General features: G+C 39.8%; 3 protein-coding genes across 7 annotated transcripts; 1 reads left to right on the top strand and 2 right to left on the bottom strand.

The window, feature by feature from the left end:
• Nucleotides 1-790: 790 nt before the first annotated feature.
• tox4a (TOX high mobility group box family member 4 a) lies at nucleotides 791-5,808 on the top strand. 2 transcript variants are annotated; one of them, XM_067475591.1, is made up of 10 exons: nucleotides 791-1,046; nucleotides 1,307-1,425; nucleotides 1,539-1,604; nucleotides 1,719-2,015; nucleotides 2,141-2,386; nucleotides 2,523-2,861; nucleotides 3,021-3,101; nucleotides 3,178-3,894; nucleotides 4,693-4,835; nucleotides 4,966-5,808. In XM_067475591.1, the coding sequence occupies exons 1-10, from the start codon at nucleotides 1,004-1,006 to the stop codon at nucleotides 5,021-5,023; spliced, it is 2,109 nt and encodes a 702-aa protein (XP_067331692.1). In that variant the 5' UTR covers nucleotides 791-1,003; the 3' UTR covers nucleotides 5,024-5,808. The 2 variants fall into 2 exon arrangements, with proteins under 2 accessions (XP_067331692.1, XP_067331691.1); XM_067475590.1 differs by having other exon boundaries at nucleotides 794-1,046; nucleotides 1,716-2,015.
• LOC137098892 (E3 ubiquitin/ISG15 ligase TRIM25-like) lies at nucleotides 5,387-10,998 on the bottom strand. 2 transcript variants are annotated; one of them, XM_067475594.1, is made up of 8 exons: nucleotides 10,899-10,998; nucleotides 10,442-10,713; nucleotides 9,964-10,281; nucleotides 8,783-8,875; nucleotides 8,613-8,697; nucleotides 8,421-8,510; nucleotides 8,188-8,244; nucleotides 5,387-6,959 (listed from the first exon to the last, which is right to left on the bottom strand). In XM_067475594.1, exons 1-8 carry the CDS (start codon nucleotides 10,990-10,992, stop codon nucleotides 6,427-6,429), a joined length of 1,542 nt encoding a protein of 513 aa, XP_067331695.1. In that variant the 5' UTR covers nucleotides 10,993-10,998; the 3' UTR covers nucleotides 5,387-6,426. The 2 variants fall into 2 exon arrangements, with proteins under 2 accessions (XP_067331695.1, XP_067331694.1); XM_067475593.1 differs by having other exon boundaries at nucleotides 10,442-10,716; nucleotides 10,899-10,992.
• Nucleotides 10,999-11,872: 874 nt separating this feature from the next.
• Nucleotides 11,873-15,569, bottom strand: si:rp71-1g18.1 (uncharacterized protein LOC559922 homolog). 3 transcript variants are annotated; one of them, XM_067475585.1, is made up of 5 exons: nucleotides 15,466-15,569; nucleotides 15,116-15,382; nucleotides 14,706-14,848; nucleotides 14,289-14,381; nucleotides 11,873-13,700 (listed from the first exon to the last, which is right to left on the bottom strand). In XM_067475585.1, the coding sequence occupies exons 2-5, from the start codon at nucleotides 15,366-15,368 to the stop codon at nucleotides 12,744-12,746; spliced, it is 1,446 nt and encodes a 481-aa protein (XP_067331686.1). In that variant the 5' UTR covers nucleotides 15,369-15,382; nucleotides 15,466-15,569; the 3' UTR covers nucleotides 11,873-12,743. The 3 variants fall into 3 exon arrangements, with proteins under 3 accessions (XP_067331686.1, XP_067331685.1, XP_067331687.1); XM_067475584.1 differs by having other exon boundaries at nucleotides 15,116-15,534; XM_067475586.1 differs by having other exon boundaries at nucleotides 11,873-13,690; nucleotides 14,288-14,381; nucleotides 15,116-15,533.
• Between the last annotated feature and the right edge of the window lie 5,049 nt (nucleotides 15,570-20,618).

Raw genomic sequence — 20,618 nt, 5'->3', positions numbered from 1 at the left:
TGTATTATTGTAACTTTGACCAAGAATCAATAACGGACAGTAACCTTTACTGTTTGCAAACAGAATTGTTGATGTGCAAGTGTTTAAAAACTGTTTAATTACAACAGATGATGGTGATGCATAGGAACTTAAATGACTCCCATTTTATTAAATAGAAGCAGCAAAGTCCACAAGCACAATCTTACTTATTTAATAGTACTAGATGCTTTAGAATAATTTAAAAGTCTGCTGCTACAACCACAAGGTAGTTTGCTTTGGTTAAAATTTGTTTTGATCTCACATGAAAATGGTTATTGCAAGCAATATTGCAAGGCGTCAACATATTTGTTGCTTGCTTTCTATTAGAACACATATGGTAAATAAGTGTCCAAAAATAATGAGGTAAAAGTAGAATATTATAGAATAACACTATAACAACTAAAATGAGTAGGTAGGTAGGTACTTTGGCCCATATATTTCTATTATTGGGGACAGGATTTTCCTTATAAGAAATTGGATGTTGGAGGTTTTATAATGAGGCAGTGTTTGGATTCCACAAATCCTCAGAAAAGGTCCCTCGGACCGAAAAGACTTCACTTGAGACGTTTTGCCCCACATTTGCCTGTCAGTGACACAGTTTGTTTTGTTTTTGTTATGGTGGCATCTGCTCATCCATTCAGGACTTTATATATAAATGGTCTGGCGCTAATCAGAACATTAGTCTGAGAAAGTGAAAAGTTAAAATAGAAATGTTTGTTTCATATTAACTGTTTCAACTGCTTTTGAATGATGTTTACCTAAAAGTGAGTAAAAGTAATTGTCGAATATGTTGTAACTAAAACCTACGTTTAGTTCGTCACAAAAACGTGTAAATTAACTGGCAGTTTCAACGGGGCAAAGAAACCTCAAGAAGCACAGGTAGCAGAAACTTTTTTGGTATTGATTGCAATTTTCCGACACAACCTGAATACAACACTACACTAGCCGTTTTCATCCGGCTAGGGGAGGGTGCTGGCAGCAGCATATGAATGGGCAAGAGACGGGCCTATACCGAAGTTCGCACCTCGGTACGTAGAATTTTGACAGTATTGGAATTATTCAGAAGTTATTGGCTTCAATTTACCCTTCTGTCCCTGTTTTCTATAGGGTTAAAAGCTAAAACGGCTTAGCATCATCTCCTTGACCTTAACATGACGCTAACGCTAACGCTCGCTAGCTAGCTGCTAGCAGGTTAGGTTAAGTTAATTGTGGAAACGCGTGGGAAGTTAGCTCTAAGCATCTCCCCCTCCTGCTCAATTAAGTGTACAACGTTTGTGAAAATTCATAGTTAAACCTTTCAAAATGGACCTCAATTTTTACTCGGACCTGTCGGACGGCTGCGCTCAAAATGTTGATTCGGAGTTTTTGGACACCCGAGCTTATGGTGGATACTCTGAAGAAAACAAGGTAAGCTAACATTACCTACAATTTAATTGTAAAAGTCACGTTGGTCTATTCGTAATGACTAATATTGGAGTTGTGCATCAGCAGTCAGTTAAATGTTGATGCTCTGTTTTCAGTTTACAGAAGGCGGCGACAGTTATCTCACCATCAGTGGAGCAGGCCACCCTTTTTTGTCTGCTGAGGTGAGAGTTGATTAAAAGCACATGTTAACTGGTGCGGTGTATGCGCTTTGTATGTTTAAATTTACTTAAAGGCGCAGCATCCTTGTTTTTTTTTTTTTTTTCCACATATAGCAGACATTTCACACTCCCAGCCTTGGAGATGAAGTATTTGAGATTCCCCCCATCTCCCTTGATCCAGACGCAGCTCTAAGCATCAGTGATGCAGTGTCCCACTTTGAGCTAACAGATGGGTCAGATGGCACCGGGGGACCTCCAGGCTCCCGTAGCCTTGTTAGCAACCTGGTGGTCGAGGCCAATGACCCTTCCTTCGCTTCCACCTTTGTGAACTCTGGATCTCAAGGCCTGGAGCAGCTCAGCCTTGGGGCAATGGGCCAGACCGGAGGGGGGGCTCTTCTAAGCTCCTCTGCATTGGTGAGTGCTCTACAGGTGGATCCTCACACTCAAAATGAATGCTGTTTAGTGTGTTTAAATGTTAACATGTAAATGAATGTGGCCAAGAGGTGTTTGTGACTTTTTGTGTTCTGGTCCCTCTACAGGAACTGGGGAATTCCAGTGGTTCACATTTCAGCAGTTCATCCCCCATGACCATTGATGTCCAACTTGGTGACATTGGCCATGGTCTTTTGGGAGGCGGTCAATTGACTACTATCAACCAGTCTGAGCTTGCACTAGGTCTTGGGGGAGAAAACCTTAGGCATCATTCGGAGACACCTGAGCAGCCACTGTCAGCAACACCATCTCCAGTTGGTTCCCTGCAGGATGAGGACATGGATGACTTTAAGGTGAGCGGGTACAGATGCGTGTAGAGTCCAACATGAATTTTTACATTTGCAGCCAGTCTTGGACATTACTGTACTCAAGTTCATGCAACTAAAATGTGCTCTCCTCTCTCCTTCTTTTCCTTCCTTTCCATCTCAGAGGAGCGTGCTGGTAGACTCTCCTATCTTTCTCTCGTCTTCCTCTGTCCTCTCTCAAATGTCTTCCCACCTAGTTCCCCCCTCTTCTCTCTCACCAGCTATAGCCAGGAGGGGCGGGGGGAAGCCAGCTGCACTGGCCTCTGTGACTGCAGCAGTTGCTGCAAAAAAAGGTAGGAAGAAAAAAGACCCCAATGAACCACAGAAGCCGGTTTCAGCATATGCCCTGTTCTTCAGAGACACCCAGGCAGCTATTAAAGGTCAGAACCCCAACGCCTCCTTTGGAGAGGTGTCAAAGATCGTGGCCTCCATGTGGGACAGCCTTGCTGAGGAACAGAAACAGGTATGTGCACACATGCTCAATGACATGCAAAAGCCAAGCATGTGTACTTCACTTAAATCGAGGATCATTTTATTTCCTTTGTCAGTCTTGGGAAGAGAAAATTATTGTTGGTGGTTCAGACAAATGGCCTATATTTACAGTAGTGCTTGTCTCCACTAGGTATACAAGAGAAAGACAGAAGCAGCCAAAAAGGAGTATTTAAAAGCACTGGCAGCTTATCGAGCCAATCAGCTCTCACAGGTAAAATCCCATTATCCGCTAGTGGGAAACTAGATGGTGTTAAGGATTTTTATTTAAATTTATATCTGTGTTCCAGCCTACCACTGAGGAGATGGAGACATCCCCTTCACCACCTCCTTCTGCAGTTAACTTAACACCTGTAGCCCTTCCCCTAGTTGGTCACCAGGCAATTCGCCCATCTAACAATAACCAGGAAGAGAACACCATCACAAACATTTGTGCCTCCAACATTATCCTGGACATCCCAGAGATGACTACACGTTCCCGCACTAATGCTAACAAAGTCCCGGCACCAGCAGTAGCAAGCCCCCAGGCCCAGACCGTCACCAAGATCATTATCTCTAAGCAAATGTTGCAGGCGGGGGGCCAGGTGGTGACTGTGTTGCCTGGAGGGGTACACGCTTTGCAGCCTACTCTGGTTGTGTCAGGTGCCTCCCGTCAGCCACCTCCACTGCTGCAAATGCAGAATGCACCGCCTCCACCACGCCTTCAGCAAATGGCTCCAGCACCTCCACCCCTACAGGCCAAGCCTCGCGAGGGAAGCACCACATCAGTTCTCCCAGTGGCCATCACGGCTACACCTCCACCTCCACTCCAGATAAAAATAGTTCCAGCCTCCCTGCAGGGCAAAGACGCCATACCAGTTATTGTTCCCACTACAGTGGCTGGGTCATCCACTTCAGCTTCATCTGGCCAGTCGGCACCTGTTGTGTCAGTGCAGCTGAGGAATTCTGTTGATTTGCCAGGCAATGCAGAGGAGGATGAAGTTACAGAAGTGCTGCCTTTAGAAGAGGTAAATGATTAACTTAAGCCATTACTGTGAGTTGTTTTGTTTCAGCTTGATTTAATTGTTTGATCTCAGTTGAGACATTATTTTACTTCTTTGAAGCTGGCTTAAAATCCATCCTCAGACAAGTCTTAAGCTTTGTTGTAACATATTCTTACAGGTTGTTGTCTGTATAAAAGCAGGAAAAGATTTAATGTGACTGCTAAATCTTCGGTTTTCTGCTGGACATTAAAATGTATTCCTCCTTTTTACAGCTGCAGTAGTGCTTTTATATATTGCACTTTTTATGCTTGTGTGGTTAGTAGACCAAAAGAAAAAGCATGTAGTGAAAACCTGAAGACAAAAGAACAGTTCAGTGAAAAGTTTTTCAAAAATATATAAACTGTTTATAGCAAAGATTCACAGTTGAATGCTCACAAGACAAGTGGGGCAGTGAAAATCATGCAAATTGACACAGCTAAAGCAGTTTCACACAGGTGAATGGGAAGTAACATTTTTGTCCTCAGATGGGCACTATGACACAGACCTATCTAAACAGACAAATGCTTTACTGCCAGCTGCTACTTAACACTGAAGTTCTGTGTTGTGTGTTGATTATAAACATCAAATCTTTGTTCTTGTCTTAGTATTGCATACAAAAACCAGGCCATTTACTTTGAGTGATATAAAACATGTCCAAGAGGTGGTGGTCTATTAAATTTATGTGTTAGTGTCAGTTGTAAAGGATGTGCATAGGTGTCATTGTATTTTCTGCTGTGTGTACAAAATGTATACACACATTAATGTTGGCCTTTAAAACCTCAGGATGACACAGAGGTGAATGGGTCCAGGAATGTTGCAACTACAAAGAGTGTGTGTGTGAGGGCAGGCTGTAACAACCCAGCAGTAGAGAGTGAAGACTGGGACAAAGAGTACTGCAGCAACGAATGCGTGGCCACTCACTGCAGGTGGGTAGAGGTTTGAATCCACAGCATTAACTGTACCAGGTGGTATTAATCTTAAGCTGATCGGTTAATTTTCTTATAAAAAAGGGTTCTTTTTTTTTGTTTTTGTAACTTATTATGTTCTGTTTTTCAGAGATGTATTCAAGGCGTGGTGTTCTATCAGGAGCCAGAGCATGGGAACAGTGAAGTAATGGTCAGGTGATGCCGATCACATCATCAGAATACTTGTTTTTCTACTAGAAGTCAATGTTAATAGTTGAGGGACCATTGTAGAACTGGAACAGTTGGCCGACAGGACAATAAAGTAGTAGTACTGCTTAAATGGCAGTGAATTAGAACAGCCATTTAAATATGGTGTTGCATTTTAACTACAGAAATCTAATTTTATCCGGCACCAAGGGGGCCTTGGTAGTTGGGTGGGCCCACACCTAGTGGGTTGAGATTCGGACCCGTGGCCTTCTGCATCCCAACCCAATGCTCAACCACTGCTCTACCCATTAGAGAAAAGACCACTGAATTTAGTATAAAGATGGTCAAGCCAATTGTGTCCTGTGTTGTTTTTTTTTTTTTTTTTTATTAAAGGCCCACACAGGTGAGTTTGTATGTTTACTGTTAACTGTAAATAATTTTAGAAAAAAGGCCAAAAACAGATGAAGAGGTCTGTTTCTTAAAGCTTTGACATTTTTACTGCAGTTTAAGACATCATTGTACAGTGCTCACCGTCCTATTTGAAATTCATGCTCTGAATTGTTTCTGGCGTTACATGTCTCCTGCAGTAAGTAAGAGAGATCAGAACAAATCCAGTTTTTACTTAGCTGAAGAACTACCTTAGTTTGAGAAGAAAACTATCACTGTATGCCTTTGTTTTCAAAATGAAAATATTGATTTTCCAGTGGTCAATTTAGATCATCGTTATTTGTTAAAAAAATTATTATTTTTTTTTTTTAAATAAATGGGGAAACCTGCTCAAACTAAATATTGTTTTGGTTTTGCTTTGTCCCTTTTGGGCGGGGAATAAATTATTCCTCACATTAACTGATTGATTGTCGTTCGGTTTAAAACTCAAACTTGTGCTTTTGTAAATCTGCATTTTGGCATTTACCATTATCCTGGAGTTGTGGCTTCAGCAAAGGTTACAGAAATTCAGATTGTTTTCAATTCCTTTGACTCTAAAAAGTAATTAAAAGGTCAATGAAACTGTTTAGTCTTTAAAGTCCTAAATATAGCATTTTTACATTGTGACATCTGATGGATGGATGGTTGTCAAACAGCTGATGGCTTTTTGTTGTTGCTAAAGTGGTACAACAGTGACAAGGGCTTCAACACAAAGAACTGGGTAAGAAAATCTTTAGTCTCTCAACATTTTAGTGAATTCAGTGAAAATGGCCTATCCAGGGGCTAATGTATACGAATTGGTTACAAACTATAAAATAATATATGTTGCAGTTACATTTATATTAAATAACAATATAAAATACATCTAAATATAACTACAATTACAAAAAAGCTAGTCTGTACTCATAGATGTGCTCGCTTTTGGAGCAAGCCACTGGATTTAAGTTAATCTGAATGATGCAACGGTTTGTAGGATTAATCATAAGCCTTTGATAACAGAGGCTCTACTGGGTGGATCCACATGGTAAAGTCCCAAACCCAGGCACACTGGCTGAGTCAGTTTAGTCTTGAACTCATGGAGCTGGGTAATGGAGGAGTCCACTGCAGTAAATGTGATATTCCCTTTTTCAAAATGAACTGTCACTGCTATTCGGCTACTCTGCAGCGTTACAGACAGAGCTGTTTTTTTTCTGTTGTGGTAGACAAACAGTTTGCCTTCGCCAATGTGTGTTAGGCTCCAGGACTCACTGTTGCTTCCAAAGGTGCTGTTGTCTTTGCTCTTCCGCTGGATGCTCTTGTAGGAAACAGCAATGTCCCAGCAACCCTCAGCCTCCACCTGCCAGGTGTGGGTACCAGAGGAGAAGCACTGGGTGGAGAGGACCTGTGGGGCTTCATCAAAGCGGTTGTTACTGTCAGGATATTCCAGCTTTGCTTTCAGTCTCTCTACTGATCGAAGGTCAGCTGAGACTCCCAGAAAAGGACTGACCGTGTCCAGGTCCAGCATGGGAATTCCTGAGACAGAAAAACCCTTTTAAAGATCTACATACACAGGTTTTTATCATGCTAAAACTTGTAACATAGTATGCATATGGAAATTATATTGTTCTAGCATTTGGATTTTAAGCACATCTGTTGTGTCTGCACAATTCATCTGTGCATTGTTCATATACATTTTGTATTAGATTACAATAATATTATATTGTGCAATATGTTACTTGTGTTACAAGTATATCATCTCAAAGAAGAATTAACATGCAATGAAATTAAAACATGCTGTTCTTCAATTTTCTAGGATTATTTCTTCAGCACCCTTGGTCAGCCTTTTTTATTCCATCAAAATATTTAATGCAATTTTATCTGGTACAAATGTTTCCTAATTAGAAATAAAGAAAATTTTTAATTAATTTATCAAGGGACATCCAAACCTTTGCACCAATATGATCTTCATAATTTTATTCAAACTTGTTTCTATATAATCCCTGATCATTTTTGTTACTTCTGATGATGAAGGAACATTGTACAAGTTGAATGTACATCGACATTAGGTTTAGGGTTGAGTTTTCATTCCCTTGAATCCAATTTGTACGTTTTTTGCATGTTAGCATGTTCTGGTTTTAGACACCTGGATAACACTTTATCCCTGTACAAAATATGATAATTGGAGTACTTTGACATGTAAATATCTTATCCAGATTTCTGATCATTCTCTTGTGCTTTCACTAAAATGCAGTAGTAAGTAAAAAAAAAAATGACAACGATAATGATTCAGAATCTATTGATGGTTGACATGCTGAAATAAAAGTGGTAGTCGGACACTGGTCATGCAGATGATAATGTTTTATTGATGCTCTTAAATTCCATCATAGACCATGTGGAGAAGCTGAATCCAGAGTGGTGAATGCAGCAACGTCCAGGATGCCAAACAAGCCAGAAAACAGAGTTCATCTTCATTTATTATGGCAAATTAGTTGGGACAAAACTGATGCAGAAGATCAGAAACCTGAATAATTTTAAAATTACGACAAGAGGGATGTCAGATTACCAGTCTTCTCCATGTTCCACGGTAACATCCTGCATATGGCCAGCAATTATCAGCATGTAAACATTCTCATAATCCGCTTATCTGTGTGTGTGATCTACAGACAATTTAGCAATTTCATTGCAGCCCAAAGAGAGGAAGCACTTTGAAATCTGTGCCTTCAATTACAATTTCCACTCTAATTTTAAATCACCTCCATACCTTTATTTTCTGTTTCCGAGGGCTTTTGGGTCTTCATTGGATGATCAACCAAGAGTTCTATGTAGGAATTAAAAAGTATTATTTGGCCATAAAACCTGCTGAATGATTATCCACAGTAAGTTGGATGAGAGAATACTTTTTTTTCCTTCTTTCTTTTTGTATTTTCATGCATTTTATTAAGCTTTGTAAGTTTAATTGTCATGTAAGGAGGCAGTTAAGATTTGACATCTTACCTGCAATGGTGGAATAGATGTGATGCACACGGGTCTGCTGCTTGTCCAAAGCTTCTGTTAGTGTTTGGTTTTCCAATGAGTAATTGTAGGCTGATTGGAAACAAAGGCCAAAATTACTCACACACATATATTGGTCTGTTGATATTTGTGATATTTAAAAAGTTGTTGAAAATTAAGGAATTATTCTTTTACCATAATAAAGAACAATAAACCACAGGCAGAGCAGAACCACTGTGACATTGTTGAGGCACAAGTAAGCTGGATTTAATTTCTGCTTCTGTCACAAGGAAAAGACATTTTAGTTAGAGAGACATGTTATCTGAAAATTTGCAAAGAATGAGAATTGAGTTAACAGGACTCACTTCATGTTGGATATCGTCTTTTAGTTTTCTTACAGAGTCAGCAGATTCAGTAATTTCGCCCCTGAGCATTGTGAACTGCTGGTCCATGTATTCCTGTTGAACACACACACACGCAAACACAGACACAATTTTCCCTTATGTAGCTTCAAATGGAAAAATTATTAAAAGCATCACATGTAGAGCTGCAACTAACCCTTCACCTGTCAATTGTAAGTAAATCTCACCAAGAGCAAGGTGTGCAAGGGCCTGAGAGGCCCCAAGGATAATGTCTAAAAAGCTACAGGCTTCTCTGGCAGTGGCTAATATCAAGAAATTTGAACCATAATATGAATGTCAGGGTCGCAAACAGGAAACCATTACACCCCAAACTTAACATTTCTGTCTACAGTTTACTTACGGCCATGTGCATCAGCCGAAAGAGATGGATGAGACCAAAGTGTAAATTTTGTCTTGAATGAGAAGTATTGTGTTTATCAACCAAATACTGTATCCTAGCATAAGAACCTTGTTTTATCTTTGAAATGTGGTGGTGGAAGTATCATAATTTGGTTTGCTTTGCTGCACATCAACAATTAATAAAGTTGTGAATTCAGAGTTGTTCAAGTAAATTTTACAGAAAACTTTCAACGTAATTATCTGTGAACTGAAGCGCAAGACTAAATGGATCATGCAGCAAGACAACAACCAAAAACACACTAGTCATTCTACTGAAGATTGGTTAAAGCTGGAGAAATATAATGTTTTGGAATGGCAGAGCCTTAGTCCCGACATAATCCTACAAAAAATTGTGCGGAAAGACCTAAGGTGGGAGGGTTATGCAAGGAAGCCAAACCCCTTAATCATTTTATAAATAACGCACCCACAAAATTCCACATGTATAATCCCAGTGATCTTTACTAGAAGTTTAAATAAAAGTCTTTGGATGTGGATTAAATATTTGTGTATAAATCTGTAAAGGGGTAAACATACCAAAAGGAGTTGGGAATACAAGTGGAAGACACTTTCAGAAAATCAATAAAATCCTGTTTGTCAAACACCACAGGGAGAGACAGACATTTCCTACCCCCATGCCTTAATCCAACTTTGTTTGAAAACCGTATGTACCAGCACCTTCTCTCATTAATGCTAAGATTGTTCCTGTGTAACAGTGTGAAGGAGTGTTAAGTGTTACCCAGACTCACAGTCAGCTGTCGTCTCAGGACAGTGGAGGCCTCAGTGGCCACATTGTGCTGCTTGCTCTCCAAGGCACATATGTTGCAAATGTAGCGCCTTGATGCGTTGCAGTAGTACCTCAGAACCTCGTCCTTGTGCTGGGGGCACTTCCTCTCCACGAGGTCACCCAGAGGTCTGACCAGGGGGTGTCCTGTGAACACCTGCAGCTCCAGGTGTGGGTTGACGTGCTCTTTGCATAGCGATACCTCACACTTCAGACAAGTTTTAATGGCCAGTATGTTTTCATCAGAGCAGAAGTCGCAGTACACATTTTTAGTCTGCACCGCCTGATTATAAAAATCAGACACAGAGATTAGAAAAGGTGCGTCAGACATTTGTTGACATTTGAGGATCAGTTCTAACATCTTACAGACTATTATTTTACCCTACAGCTTCTAAATGACATAATTAAAGAGTTTGGTTTTAAAAAGTTCTTAAAACATGTACCCTTATCCTCCTGTTCTCCCTGAAGTTCTCTGTGATATTGGCCAGTGCGTAGTTCTTCTGTACTGTCATGATGTCTCCAAAAAATGTCCTACAGTCTGGGCAGCGGAAGGGAATATCTGAGGAGTGACCCATCAGCTCATCTAGACAGGCCATACACATGCTGTGTCCGCAGGGCAGCTGCCGAGGATCCTTGAAGATGTCCTGACACACTGGGCACATCAGCATCTCTTCCAGCTGAGTGTTCTCTGTATCTGCCATTCTTGATCCCTGTCCTTCTGAGGCCGAGAACATAAAGAGAGCAGACAGAGAGGAGTTAAGTGGAGTTTGTACAGCACTTGGCTGCTGCCTCCAGAAACACTTTGATTGTTCTAAACACCTCATGGGAGTCTTAAGACGAAATCGTGGCTAACATTTTTGGTGCTAGTTTGTTTCTGTGAAGTAGGAAAGTGACCCCTACCTTTAGAGTTTAAACTGAGTGAGGGTTTCAGTGTTGTTTGTGGTCTGCCGTCTGTACACACACTGCGAAAAGTGAAACCAAAACACGACTGCATACCGGAAACTGGTACTTCCTGGTGGGGCGGGGCCTAAGAGCAGGCGGATCAAGAACTAGGGTTATAGGTTAAAAATTTTAGATTTAAATACAGGATAAAATTATAAAATCATTATCATCAGATATAACAACAATAGTATAATAATAGATAATATTCTGATGGCTGCATGTTTTTGAATTATATAGAAGAGTAAAAGTTGAGGTCCTGTTTAGAGTAATTTTGACTGATTGATTAACTTGGTTGGGGCTGTTGAGACCAAACTCTGATTACTTTATTATCAAGCCAGCTAATTGTAAATGCTAGAAATCATGTGTTACAGAGCCATCATTAATGCTTTTTGCTCTACTTGTAGATTTCTTGCTAGTCCCAACAATCACACGTGTACCAACAATACCTTTGTAGGTCGGCTGCAAAGGAGTGTGTGAATAATGTAACAAGGCAGAGAGGCAATTAAACACATCTTAAACACTGCATTTGTTTTTCTTCTACACCCAACTGGTATTTTCATACAAAGACCCTGAGATGCTGCAGGACCCCTTTAGAAGCCACAAGATTTGCATCCATTTCTATTTCAAGTTATGTCAGTTACTTGTATTTAAAATGTAATTAAAATGAAAGGGTTCACAAGATGTAAACGTTTCTTTAGCTGGTAAAGTCATAACATTAAAAAATGAATAAATTGTCCACAGTATTCTTGGGGAACTAAAGCTATAAACAAATATCAAGTAAGAGTAACTGCAGAACGATAAAACAACATTTCACAACCTGGCAGCCCAAACTATTTTATAATTTGTAGTGTCAGCTCAGAAAGATTACTTTATTGCACAGTAAGTTTTTAGGTTTCACACAATGAATAATAAAACTACATGTTGGCCACGGATACAGTATGTCCTTTAATTAATAATCAAGAAACATGTTGCATCAAAAATGTAAAAGCAGTAACACACATTTGTCAATGTAGAGTATCTGTATTAAGAAATATAAAACCTTCTTAAAGTCTTTAAAAAGAGGAATAATGAGTGTTTATCCATATGTAAGCTTACACCTGTTATTGCAAAGTTTTTTAACTGTCAACCCGATTTCCTTAAAATTTTTTAAATAAAATCAGTATGACTACTCTTAAACACTTAAGTTCTGAAAAGAAACACACATTCAGGGTTTACAGGATGAATACAAAAACAAACAATTTTTTGAAAGAGACAAGTAACGTTTTAAAAAAAGTATAATATGTAAAGAATGTAGAAACCAGACAAATACAGTATAAAATATCAACAGATATCAAATATTGACAAATAGTCACCAAGCAGTCACTAGACACCTCACTCATAAAAAGTGTAAGATTTTACGGATGGATTTCAAACCAATTTACTAGACAATATTCTCCAAAAGCAGAGCCAAACTTCTGCTTGTGTGTACAATAACTGGTTTACTGTATAAAGGACAGGAGATTCCCTGCAGACTGATCAGGTGTTTACGAAGATCTAACGTTTAGTTGTACGGCTCTTGCACATTGTCCCAGCACCACCACAGGTTCAGAATGATGAGAAACAAAAGTAAAGTAGGAATCAAAAATAAAGTAAAACAAAAACATCAGTAGTATTATGCTTCTAAAATAATACTTTTTATAAAACCCAACTGGAATGGCTCTGAATCTCACGCATAGCTTGGACTATGTTGAGTTTACATGTCAGCTGTTGGCAAAGTGTAACAGAAAAGGCAGTAACCAGCACAAAACAGCTGTTCTCCCTCAGCTACAATCCAGCAATGGTCCTGAATGAAGGGACGAAAAACGCACACTGACTCAATTTGTGTTTCTCCAGATTCCTCATGATCCTGAACATCTTGCCACATGTGGTGCAACAGAAAGGCTTCTCTCCAGTGTGAAACCTTAAGTGGGCTTTCAGATTTTCTCGCAGGCGGAAGCTTTTGCCACACTGTGTGCAACAGTGTGGCCTCTCCCCTGTGTGGAACCTCATGTGTCGGCGAAGGCTCTTTCTCAGTGCAAACGTCTTAGAGCAAGCTGAACACGAATAGGGTTTTTCTCCGGTGTGAAAGCGCTCGTGCCGCCTGAGGACCTTCCTGTGCTTGAAAGTCTTTCTGCAGTTGGTACAAGAGTACCCATCGCGGGAGTGGGCAACAACCTTTTGGAGACGCCAAATACCATTTTCACATGAGGTGAAGCAGCAGAGGCGATGGCCTGTGTGAAGACCTTGGTGGCGACGGAGATCTTTGGGAAGAGGACAGCCAGTTATGTGGTTAGCAAGATTGTCCTGAAGCTTTGTCTCTGACTTGGACACCGTGAGAACATCCACCAGTTGTACAACACAGGGGCGCACCAGCTTTTGATCTAGAGAAGTCAGTTTCAGTCTCATGTGGAGGTTGTTCTTTGTCTCCTTTGGCAAAGGGATTCGTTCCCAAACCCCTACTTGTGGAGGAGTCACAGCTCCATCAGATGGGGATGGACTGTAGGCAGTACCCTTGGCAGTACTAATGCAGCCTTGCTTAGGCTCTGTTTGAATTGGCTTCTCGGAACTGTCAGGTTTTGAATCTGGAGACTCCGGTTTAAGGATTAGTGGGCAAACAAATTTCACCTTCCCCTCCAAAGTGATATCACTTGTGTCTGCCTGGACCACAAGGGGTTTCTGCTTAGTTGGAGAGTTTTGTGTGGATCCATGTGTTAACATCTCTGCCCACATCTCTGCAGAGATTAAAACAGGTGAGATGCATTTTTATTTCAAATTCTCAGCATTAATATGTCATTCATCCATTCAACATTCGTCAACATCTATTTACTACAATATTTAGCCTTGTGTCTTAACAGGCACTACATTTCATATGCATGACAACATTAATATACATTCTGCTATAATTATAAAAGTAGAAAGAGAAATAAGTTTGTCAGAGTTGTATTTTATCACAGTGACCCCTAGGGGGCACAAATTGCAAATTTAGGACAATTTCAGAAAGATTCAAGTTTCAAATTAAAGTATTTTTATTTTATTTTTCTTAAGTGCTTATTTTGTTCATGATGATCCCAGAATGCACTGAGACAGATACCAATTTATATTAGGGGTAGATGTTCTTTTGTTTTACAACAGCATGATGCACACTCACAAAAGACATTTTAACACAAATGTCATTTTCCCAAGTATATAAATATTGGACTAAAACTGGAGGAAATACTGGTAAAGAAGCTTGTTCCAAGAAAACAGACAAGATTAAAGAGAAGGGTTATTCATTAAATAAAAATGTGCAGTCTAAATATGTGAGTGCGCTATATTTTGCTTTTTCTTACTGTGCAAAACACCATCTGTCTGGGCATCAATATCAGTGGGAAAGTCTGTTTCAAGGATATTCAGCTGCACCATATCCACATTTTCAGCCAGTACCTGAATAAAGAAGAGACATATGTGCATGTTGATGAAACCTGCCATGAGAACAAATGCCAACAACAATTATTATAACACATTACCTTAAAATGCAAATGTGACACAATGTACTACTATAAGACCGGGCCAGGCCTCATTGATATCTCATTACTTTGTATGTATACTGTATTATTATGTGTATTATGTGTAACAACTACTGCAACACAAAAGTTGCCATCTGGGGAATAATAAAGTATCTATCTATCCATCTATCTATGCATAAAGTCACTTAACCGGTTCTATTCACTCCATGGAGGATTTACACTCAAGTAAATTCTCACTGACCTGTTCCTTCACAGTTGACCAGTCAGGGTCAACCTGGCCTTTATCTTCAGTCAGGAGGATTTCAGATTGTATGAGACACCCTTTCACCACCTTCATTTCCTCACACTCCCTCAGACAATCGCCATCTGAAAGGAAGGGGGGACCTGTGGACAGAGGGGGAGGGGTTAGGACTGAGGCCCACATACATTCCTTTATACTTGGTTTGCAATGGGGAAAACAGCTTTCAGGAGTGTAATGCAAGACTCACTTATGCAGGAACGAAATGCCCACATGCATCAAAACTGTTGAGTGCATCATGAACATGAGCATGTTTCTACACTCCTCATGCAGCTATCCCTGGAGACTAGCCATGCACGTAAACAGGAAGTCATTGGATTAAGCTAAAAAAAAAAAATCGAATAAAAACATACCAGAAAGCTGCAACTGCGGAAGAATATCTTCGTCCACTTGCACTCCGATGCTGCGTTTTGTATCTGCAGTGGAGAAGTGATCCAGTGTGTCCAAGGTTCCATTTTTCGTTTTGTCCTTATTGAGGACCACATCCACAGCGGAGGCTCCGTAACTGCTTTCAAAGAGTTTGGTTAGCTCCACCGTGGCCGCTTTAACCAGCGCTCCCAGTACTGACTCCACCTGCGCTTGGAGGTTCACGACGCCTGTAGACATTCTGGGAGCTCTCACTGTAAAGAACCCAGACTCTTGAATAATACAATAAAAACAGAAGATAAACGTAAGATGAAATCTAACGAAGATCTTTATTTACCAACTAGAGCCACATGTCTTGCAAAAAGAAGGGGCGGGTCTCGCACTGGCGCAAGCGCGCCAGACACTCCCGTGCGTGATCAGATACGTCACAGGTGGTGATGGACGGGTCACAAAGAACCGGAACTAAGGAGGTGGATTTTAAAGACAGGAGAAAATGTACAAATAAATGTAAGAGGAAGGTCTTAAACATGAAATATCTCCAAAACCCCTGAAAGGGAAACAATTTTAAAAGTCTACCCAAAAGAAATAAAAGTTGGAATTAGAACCGGATACGTCTACCTCCCCATATCATTAAAGGCAAAATATACTCATTTCAGAATATTAAATATTTATCCATGCAATGAACTGTTGAGACAACGTTTTAATGTGGACAAAAATAACTGCATATTTTGTGATACCAATATTGAAATACTGAAACATGTATTTTTTTATTTAACATGTACATGGTATGCCCAACCAAGGGTTTGCTCAGTTTTTTGTTGTTTTATGTATTATGTGTTGTGGTATGTGTCTGTGTACTGATGATGTCATTAGTGACACCATATAGCTTTGATAGTTGCCTCTGATGGTTGCCTTTGTAGTTTGCCTTTTAAGTTTGTTGTCCAGTGGTCAAGGGTACAATGCAATGCAAAGGGTTTGTTAAGAGAGATGTTGTTCAGCTCAGCTGCTGAAGGTTGCAGACGTGACACAGTAACTGGAGCAGAGGAACTGACTACACGGTGGTGTGGACTGCAATAAGGTAGAGGAGAAAGGTTCATTGTGTAGCTGTGGAGGCACACGGTAGTTCGGGAGTTCTGTGAGTTCGGCCATCCTTTGAGAAACTTGTTTGATGAAACTGTTTGTGAACGTGCTTTTGTGATTACTGTACTTAAAGTTGTATGTACAATTGATCTGTCATCAGCTAAGTTGAGAAGCAAGTACAATAAATGTTCAATGTTTGTCATACAACGATCTTCGGAGTGAAGTATTTGCTGGAGCGTCAGATTTAGATTTAGAGTTAGAATACCTCTACATTAGTAAGAAACCTTTTCTACTCGGGCTAAGCACTACTCAGTGAATAACGGAATAAGAAGTTGATCCAGACAGCGTGGAGAAACGACAGGCCAAGCCAGCCTCAAGGCCGGGGAGAATGCTTTGCAAAATCTGATATACAAAAGAAAGGCAAGATAGTAAGGCTAAGTTTATTGATGTAGTTGAGTTTGTAAATGATAAATTCCAGATCTCTCTGCATCCTTACTTTGGGGACACAAACCTAGGATTTTCTAAACGGTCCTTCAAGTACAAAGTTAGGGAAGGTAGGTGGTATTATAAAGAGCATTACCACTACTGCAAAGCAAGTGACTACTCAAAAGGATGTGAGTGTAGAGCCTGGTTTTAGTAAGACAGGCCCTTCCAATACCATCAAACCCTCACTTAAGTCTTAAAATACCATCAAAACCTCACCTGAGTCTTGTCTTTTTTGCCACGAGGGGCATATTTTTGAGTACTGTAAAAAACGACAGAATTCTTTTCACAAGGATAAGCTAGAGTTTCTCAGGAGGGAAGACTGAAACCAGGGAAGATGCCTGAAACCAGGGCATGTGAGCAGGCGCTGTCCGGAGGAGGTAAACTGTCAGTTCTGCTCAGGGACGGTGCTACGTGAAGATCAATCAGGACAGGCAGTCCGTGGGTGGGTCCTGTGAGTTCAGCCATACTTTGAGAAACTTGTTTGATTAAACTGTTTGTGAACGTGCTTTTGAGATTACTGTACTTAAAGTTGTATGCACAATTGATCTGTCATCGGCTAAGTTGAGAAGCGAGTACAATAAATTTTCAATGCTCGTCTTACAACGATCTCCGGAGTGAAGTATTTGCTGGAGCGTCAGATTTCAAGTAAGATCACCTGTATATGTACTTTTTTACTTTCAAGTGTGGATGTCAGAAAAAGACCAAAGAAGTCACCTGTTTTAAAATATCATTATGTTAAACAAGGAGTCTTCATGAAAGAAAGAAAACTGGAAATTTTATTTAATTGTTTTGGCCAAAAAATATGTTCACAGATTTCAAGTCATGAATTGTAGACCACTGTTTTCGATCTTTGTAAAGGAATTACAAACTTTAAAATATGTAAAATCTAAAGAAGCTCAGAATCAAATATTTATTTTATGGGTCACTAATTTTCACTAATAACTTTCTTTTGAAATACTTCACGGAACAGTCATGTGTCTTGTTAGGCCATTTACCACAGTGGATGCATCCTGTCTGGGAAAAAGCCAGTTTATAGGTTCAAGTAAGAGCTATCAGTTCACCAGCTTGTACAAACAGGTTAGAAGGTAGTTTTATCACGAACCTTCTGTAACAACTGCAAAGCCATCAACATATAACTCTATGTCAGCATTCAGAATTAGTGTGTTCACAAAATCAGGAGTGGGAGCGCAGACGGTTTATAGGATCTCATTGCATTTATGAGGATCTCCATCCTCCTCTGGGGGCAGAAGAGTAGCAGGGTTCAACATGTTACATCTTTTCACAGCAATGTTAGGCTTCTTAAGCAATATAATAGAAAAGCTAACCAAATCACATAATGCTAACACAGCTTTCTTTGCTGGAATGGCTGTCACACAGAGTGGAAGACTTGCTACAACTGAATACAGCTTGATTAGAAATAAGCCACAGGCTGTACTACACCCATTGGGTTGGCATAACAAAGAAGTCATGTAACTGTCTGCCTGGTAAACACCTAACTAGGATTAGGCAAATTAAGTGTAGGGGCAACAGTAAGAAGTGCCTTTACATCAACAAACACTTTTTTCTTCAGTCTGGTTTCATCATGTGCAAACAACACAACCAAAATAAATAATTAACCACAGCAAGCAGGAAAAGCCTGTACTCTGATTTTGGACAGACTCAGTGGCCATGCATCTTTCATAAGATCTATCATATTTATGAGCTGCCCAAAGATTTACTAGTAAATAGAAAAACTTGGTTATTGTGGAGCATTGCCTTTTCTCAAATACACGCTGTTTAGAGTTTGTAATTTTTTAAACATTTCAAGTTCAAGATTTTTACTTGTAATAGTTTTTTTTAATTAAGATATTGATACTTTTATTAAACAAACAGATCTTAATGGTTGATCAGACTGTAAAAATGAACCAAGGAATGATGAAGACACGGAGATTAAAAACATATAGTTCACACTAACCAGAGCAGTGATGGAGGATTAATTCACATATATATCTTTAAATAAAGTTTTAATTTAATGATGTAAAAGGATTAAACAAAGGTGAAAAATATTTGTTCTGCAGTTAAATGTTATCTGAATGATGAATTTTGCTGATCAACATGAAGCAAAGTAGGTTACATGGAAAAATCTATATCTAAACACATTTATTAAATTCATTGGTGGTGCTGCTAGGAACTTAAAAAGATCCCCAGAAGAACAATTTATTACATGAGTTAACTCATTTTTGTTCAAATCATGATCTGCAGTAACTTGTATTTATAACTTTCAAACTAATGTAGTTGAGTAGAAAGTAAAGTATTTTTTTAAGGAAAGTTGTAAAGTACCAAAAATGGAAACACTTAAGTGAAGTACCAGTACCTCAAAACTGCATTACAGTAGGTATCTGGGTAAATATATTTCTGTTCAACATTTTACTGTGGTTAAAATTCTGCATTGTTCCAGATTGTGGTTACAGGAACTATAAACAGTGATTGTTGTTGCAGCATCACATGATCACATCCTGTCATGTCACCACAATAAGATTAGCAGAGCGGCACAACGTGTGGAAGGCTTTGCTACAAAGGTGCTTGTGGTGCAGTAAAGTGTTCACAGTTAGGGCAGGTATATAGGAAATTAATGTAGTTTCCACAGTCTCCTGTTTTTCCAGTGCAGAATGTGACTTTTTCTATGATATTTACTCCTCAGTTGGTTTCTTCTGGCCTCTGACCGAGGACCTCCAAATTCTCGGTGGTAAACAGCACAGGATCTTCATCAGTCCTCTGCTCTCCCCCCATTGACCATGAAGAAGAGGAAGAGATTGATGTGGTGGGACTAGATGAGGTAGAAGCAATCAATGTTGTTTTACTGGATTAAGCGGATGTGCTGGAGAGGCAGTGAAAAACAGAATTTCGATGGGAATGTTCATGCATTTTCCACAGTTACATGTCTCACGTTTGTGTCAGTGCAGAATATATTTTTTTTTTCCTCAGGTGGCTTCCTCAGACCCAGAAAGTCCAGAAAGTATTCACTTAACTTTTTCCACATTTTGTTATGGCTTATTCCAAAATATATTAAACTCCTTATTTTCTTAAAATTCTACAAACAATACCCCATAATGTCAATGTGAAAGAAGTGTGTATGAAATCTTTGCAAGTGTATTAAAAATAAAAACCAGGAAAAAAACATTTATATAAGTATTCACTGCCTTTATTTAATACCTTGTTGAAGCACATGTAGCACCACATGGAGCCTCAAGTCTTTTTGAGTATGATGCTACAAGCTACACAGACCTATTTTTGGACAGTTTCTCCCATTCTTGTCTGCAGTACCTCTCTAGCTCCATCAGGTTGGATCGGAAGTGTCGGTGCACAGCCATTTTCAGATCTCTCCAGAGATGTTCAATCGGGAACGTTCAAAAAAGTCTGGGCTTTGGCTGGGCCACTTAAGGACATTCACAGAGTTGTCCTGTAGCCACTCCTTTGTTATCTTGGCTGTGTGCTTAGGGTTGTTGTCCTATCGAAAAATGAATCGTTGCCCCAGGCTGAGGTCCAGAGCCCTCTGGAACAGGTTATTATCAAGTATGTACAGTGCCAGTTCCTGCTGCTAAAGAACCTCCCCACAGCATGATGCTGCCACCGCCATGCTTTACTGTAGGGATGTTATTGGCCAGGTGTCCTCTGCTATCTCTTTGTCGTCTTCATCTTCCTCATCACCAGAGTCATTTTACACACCACCATCCTGTGTTGTCTGGCTACAATCTTCCCTACCAATACTTTACAGTCACTGGCCTGCGTTCCTGTCCTGAAGATCAAACCTGTTGATCACATTCTCATCACCTCTGTTCCCTTCACCTACATGCCCATTGAAATTTGCACCAATAACCACTCTCTCACCTCTGGGGATGCTCTGCATCACTTCATCTAACTCACTCCAGAATTTCTCCTTCTCTT

This window comes from Channa argus, chromosome 14 (assembly GCF_033026475.1).
Source record: "Channa argus isolate prfri chromosome 14, Channa argus male v1.0, whole genome shotgun sequence".
Classification (NCBI taxonomy): domain Eukaryota; kingdom Metazoa; phylum Chordata; class Actinopteri; order Anabantiformes; family Channidae; genus Channa; species Channa argus.
Note: the sequence above shows the minus strand (reverse complement) of the source record. Positions and strands in the feature narration are given on the sequence as shown.